A 5,995-nucleotide genomic window follows, 5' to 3' on the forward strand; every position below is an offset into this window, starting at 1 on the left:
TTTGTAGAAGTATTTATTATTATTATGATATCATTCCCAATAACTGTAAATGTCAGTGTTTGGAGAGAGAAGATTTTCACTAACTTTTACAAATCGAGAGTGGTGAGTTTCAGCAGGAGGGCCTTCATGTTTTTTTCCTCTTTTTCATTTTCCAAGTAATTCCATTTAGATAGCCAAGATTTGGCAGTGTGCCTTCATGTGAGCCCCTCAAAGGCTGAAACCAATCCAGAGAGGAGAATAGGAATCAGAAGAGGAGCCTGGCGAGACTTACATTCTCGTAGTTGTCTACAGAGTGAGAATGGAACACTTCCATCTTTCTGGGCTTTTGACTGACCTCTGAAGTCCACCCCTTCTGTGATGTGCCTTGAAGAAGCACAGGATACTGCATAAACTTGTTGTATAGCTCTCACTGGACTTGTCTACATGGGAGACACTCAGCAGGGTGAAAGTGAAGGAGCCCTTTTCCTGGGTAGTAATAGGAATTCAAGTTTAATTGCACAGAGTCTTCTTAATTTTGCATATTGCAGTGTGGACCTGGACTGGTGCAGTGGGCTTGCTCTAGATTTGTGTTTTCCATTGCAAATCAAACGGGCTGCTGCTTAAAGTCAAGTTGTGCAGTGAATTGAGCCCTTTTTCACAGACCACTGTGGAGTTACATGCCATCTGATTTGCATTGCAACAGCAAGTAAACAACTTGCATTGGGCATGAGCAGGGAAAAAATATGGGAAGGTGGATAGGGACAGGCTAACTGTTTGGAGGAGGAATGGAATACGAAGGCCTATTAGGCTGCTGGCACGGCAGCCTAATTACCTTTGGGAAGGAGAGAGACTTAAAAGATAGAGCTGGCTTGGTGAAGACAAAATAGGCCAGGCCAGCTTGGAAAATGGATGAAAACTAATGGTACCAGGTTAATACTGTTCTGCTGCAATCTCTGTGACAACCCCCTGAGGATGGTGAGAAGAGACTGGCCCTCATTATAAAAAATCTATATTTTATTTTGACATTTAAAAAAAACTATAAAGAGGCTAAGTGTAAGGTCAGACTCCTGAGGTTCACAGGCAGCTCCATTCCAGTTTCAGCACACAAAGCCTCCAAAGCTCTCTGTGGCTCAAGTTCACCTCAGTGCTCCCGCTTCAACTCCCACACGTTTGATCCCTCTGTTATTGATGTGAGCATTTGTCAGATGTATGCAGTCTGTCATTGCAGCTGCTGTTTGCTGCTTCAGGTATCACTTAATCCAGCTGTATTCAAATGTTAGCTTACAGAACGTTACCTTGAGCCTATATGTTCCCAGTCAGGAACATTTCTGTTTTTCTTTAGCAGTTCTTTCCGTGTTTCCATGCAACTTGCAGACTCTAGGATGGTTTTCCTGTTGAAGCAAACATGACTCTGTTTGACTCTCAAAACACAACTTATGACGTTGCTAAAACTCTGCAGCAAATGTGCTGCTGCAAATCAGAATTATTTTTTTCCTGCTCTGAAGTATTTTTGTGTATCTATTAATGTGTTCTCTCCCAAGAAGACGGTAAAAGGTGTGATTGGATGTTGTTCCTCTGAGATTGCAGCTGATGGAGATGTTCGCTTTTTCCCTTAGTCTTCATTCAGTTCAGTATTTTTGTTTGCATCCAAAGATCTGTAAAACACAAAGTATTAAGGAACTTTATTGTCATACAAAGTTAAGGAATAATAAAACAGAATGGGGTTGCAGATGACATTGGTTGCATTTTGCTTCATGTGTAAGTTTGGTCATTTGTCTTTTAATTGATCAACAGTCTTTGGATATGGATATTGCTTAATGGTATTTATTTTTATATTTAAAGTGTGATTGTCTTTTGGCATGGCTGATGGAAGGAAACAGTCTTTCTCATCCTGCTGCAGGGCCACACAAATCAAGACCTACTCCTGGGACAATGCACAGGTGATCCTGGTTGGAAACAAATGTGACATGGAGGATGAAAGGATCATTCCTTTGGAGAAAGGGAAACATCTGGCTGATCAGCTGGGTATGTGTTTAGTAGAGTTTAGTAGAATGTTCTAAACTTGTACTAGACTTTAGTAAAGAGCTCCATTGAGAGGAAGCTAGAATTGCAGTGAAAAATTTTGAGGGGACAACAAAGTATAGGGTACACTCACCTTGATTTCTCATGTATTTAATATTTTCATTATATATTATAGCATATGGAATCTGGGTTTCTGCATTAACTGTAATGTCTTCTCTTGAAGAATTCACATGGCAAGAAAATCCTGTTAAAATTGACTGTAGTTAAATTGTGAAGACCCTTACATTGGACATGCTCTAAATCCTTGTTTAGTTTGTAAGAGCAGAGATTCTTACCAAACTGAAAGGAATAATCAGAATCACAAATTAATGAAATCTTATGCTGTTCTCAGTTCTTAAGCAGTAATCAGAGGTTGTAAAATCCGTTGTTAAACTGCGGGTATGGGGGCGCAGTGTACAATGTGTAGATGATTAAAGAGTGACCTTGATCAGATCACCAGTTTGCATATCTTTTCCACATACTGAAATTCAGTATATCTTTGAAAGTACAAGTAATCCAGGTTCTTTCTTGCAGTTTCTCCAATTTGTGCCTGTGTTTCTGTGTTTTTTCTAAGAGTAATTACACTGTTAGTAGTCGAAAAATTGTCCACACCAATATAAAATCAAATACTGAGTTTTGCTGAAATTCCCACTTCTATATGGACTACAAATGTTTTTTTCTCCCTCCCTCCAGAATCATTAATCTGTATGTTTAAATACAAATCTGGCATCTAGAATCTGAAACTGTAACATGTGGGATGCTTGGAAGCACGTGCATGTGCAGGAGTTGCCATAGGAACTGACTCCATCAGCAAGCTGCTGTTCTGTTGGAGAATCCCCAGCTCTTCCCTGATCTGTCCTCTGCTGGACACATTCCACTGTGAAGGATAACAAAAGCTAATTGTGTATTTGGAAAGTGTTGTCCCATCCCTCTTGTTCTGCAGCCTCCCAGCATCCAGAATGGTCTTTTAAAAGAACTGGAAAAAGTATCTGGTTTTACCAGACAGTGTATTTACTGTGATAGCTGCATTCAGCATTATCTGAAATTGCTTTGTATATTGGGTGGGAGGAATCTCTTTAATTGACTATTGGCTGCTTAAACAATTAGCATTCACCTTAATGATTCACGTAAAGGATATCCTTTAGCGTTTTTCTCTAAGCTTGTGCAGTAGCATTAACTTCATTGGAAACATTTTCCAACCACATTAAGAAACGTATTGGCCTGACTGTGAACTGAATCAAAACAGCTTCTGCCACAGCAAAAGCTAGACCAGTGTTAGACAGGCAAATATCATAGTTCTGTTCTCTGATTTCTTATGTCCTTATGTACATTTCCACCACCAATTCCCCTGTTATTCCGTGACTTTTAAAAAGGGTTAGAATAGGGTAAGCACCTATTTGTACTACACAAAGAGTGAGTCAGTCTACAAGCAGTGGCTGTCACTTAAGACTTCTCTTTCCCTTCTTTTGTATAGAATCAAGGAAACTGATGCAGGATACCCCCAAAATATAACTGTGTTTTATTCCAAAATAAGCTGCGTGACATTTGAGCTTGTGCTGCTGGCAAAATAATAGCCCAGGGCATGTAAGCAACAGCTATTGTAAGGGATGGTTGGTCTTTGAGGCCCTTGGTTTAGAAAGACAAAGTGTGAGACCCAAAACATCACAGGTAAAAGCTTGGCAGATCAGCACACTGCTCCTGGTAGGGCAGAGCTCAGGCCTTTGTGGGAGGGGAGCAGTGCCAGCTGTCAGCAGGAATGGTGAATTTTAGATGCATTTCTGCTCAGTATTTGAGACAGTGAGAGTCAACTGAGCCTAAGAATTGTCAGTATCTTGTTTTCTTACGGTGAATTCTGGGGGGGGGAAGAGTATTCTTTTAAATCATTTCCATATCATCAGTCTTGACTTATTATTATTGTTTTTAATTTATTTTTTCCCCACAGGTTTTGACTATTTTGAAGCTAGTGCCAAAGAGAACATCAACGTAAGGCAGGTGTTTGAGCGTCTTGTGGATATAATCTGTGAAAAGATGTCAGAGAGTATAGAGTCGGACCCTTCCAGGGGCACTTCGGGAAGGAATGTGAGGCTCACGGACAACCCACCCCCTTCACAGCAGAACTGTTCATGTTAGTGACCTTTCTAGCTGGGAAATGTCTTTCTCCTTTCCTGACTAAATTTTCTCTCTTTCTTTGTGGTTCGTTACCATGTAGTCCAAAGGCAGAAGTCTCTGTTGTAGGAAACTGGTGTGTTTAATGTGCTGGAGTGTTTAATATATATTATCTGATAATTTAAAAAGAAACACTGAATAAATATTGTGAGTGCACCTAGTTGTTAATGTGTGAGTTACACTGAATGAAGAAAAAGAATCGCATAGTGTTGCAAATGCCTACGTTTGGATCTACTCTGATCAGCTGCTCGGTGGCAGATGAGTTGCAGGATGATGGACATGAGGAATTGGCTGCTGTGTGCTTGGCTGGAGGCAAGTTATGGTATATAAGACTTAGAAACAGCACTAGCTCGGAAAGAAAGCAGGAGCCAAAGTAGCATTGCCAATATTGTTAAATTTTTCTGTGTTTTGTTGTTGATTCCATTTTTTAATTTTGTGCTAGACGGTGCATGTGTGAGGATAGATTTTCAAGTTTCAGGTTCAACCACTATGTATAATTTTAGAAGAAGTGTGTGGGGAAAGACGCGATGAATAAAACATCAAAGATATCCTGTTGGGTACACTACAGATGTGGCATGATTCTTTGAGGGGATGGATAATTTTTAATATTCGACGCCTACAATGTTATTGCACTAAATATATACTTGTACTAAAAGATGAAGTTTTGTATGGGTGTAGAACTCTGTATGTGTGCCACGTGCAGAGCTCGTATTTCTCTGAAATATAAGGAACTGCTTTTGTGAATCTGTAAAACTGTAGCATGTGCCTTTGTCCATGATTGCACCATGGTTTGCACAGCGCAGCTCCAAGCAGTGACTGCAGGTTGCATCAGTAAATGTAAATGAGGTGGATGTAGAAGAAATTTGCTGTATTAGTGGTGTAACTAGGAAAAGTTTTATGGCTTTACCACAGGCCTATATGTTCATCTGACCAAGGAGACTTTGTTGTCAGAATCTGGAGTCCAGCATCTGCCCATGGCGCTGTCCCCATGATGGCACTAGCATTCACTCTTGGAGTTTTGTTGTCACATCTCAAAGTTCTAAGAAAAAAAACACTGGTTTTCTGGAGAAAAATGCCACTATCTTGTTGTTTGAGCTCAGCATGCTCGAGGCTTGAACCCTTTGCACCGCATTTTGTTGTTTGCAGAAATCTTTAGTGACTTTGGGTGTGTGTGACCCGCTACTGAAAATTCGCCTTGTGCAACGCCAGGAGTGCCATTACTGTATGTGAACCCTCCGAAACTGCCAAATAAAGAGAAATGTGGCCACCAGGTGTGCCTGGAGGAGCTGTGTCACAGCAGCCAGTCGTGTGTATGCACAGAGGTGCCTTAACGCTTTTGATCGAGCTGTATGAGCACATTTTGCTGGTCCTTGAGCCTGGCACTCAAGAACCGCTTTGCAGATCTGACGGGGCGTGCAGCGCAGTAACAGCACAGCGGGGCTGGGCGTAACTCGTGTTGTCAGAAACGGGAACAGCTGTGAAGCTGTAACGGATTTCATCAGCGCGCGAGCAAACCGCCCACAGCGAGCAGCGGCCGCGCGCTTCACGCGAGCCGATGGCTGGGGCCGCTCGTTGGAGGAAACGAGGCCAGGCGGTCCACACGCCACCCCTATCCCTTCCGCCAATCAGAGCGCGTTCCGGCCGGACGAGGGCCCGCGATTGGGCCGCGTTCCGCTCGTGGCACCGCGGCGGGCGTTGACTGGAGCCGTGGCAACCGTCACCGCCACTTCCTCGGGCGGCGGAAGCCGGCCGGGTTGGCGGCGGGGTGGCGGCTGCGCGGCGGCGGCGC

At 42.7% G+C, this 5,995-nt stretch overlaps 1 protein-coding gene across 7 annotated transcripts in view; it reads left to right on the plus strand.

Annotated features, from left to right (window-relative positions):
• The window catches only part of RAB3B (RAB3B, member RAS oncogene family), a 51,271-nt gene extending 45,795 nt beyond the window's left edge, over positions 1-5,476 (plus strand). For all 7 annotated transcript variants that reach the window (XM_052666582.1, XM_052666583.1, XM_052666581.1 and 4 more), the window contains exons 4-5: positions 1,880-2,004; positions 3,983-5,476. In XM_052666582.1, coding sequence (XP_052522542.1) covers positions 1,880-2,004; positions 3,983-4,170 — 313 coding nt within the window. In that variant the 3' untranslated portion in view covers positions 4,171-5,476. The remainder of the gene's footprint in view (positions 1-1,879; positions 2,005-3,982) is intronic.
• Positions 5,477-5,995: the final 519 nt, after the last annotated feature.

The sequence above is a fragment of the Tympanuchus pallidicinctus genome, unplaced genomic scaffold, assembly GCF_026119805.1.
Source record: "Tympanuchus pallidicinctus isolate F22 unplaced genomic scaffold, pur_lepc_1.0 scaffold7, whole genome shotgun sequence".
Classification (NCBI taxonomy): Eukaryota; Metazoa; Chordata; class Aves; order Galliformes; family Phasianidae; genus Tympanuchus; species Tympanuchus pallidicinctus.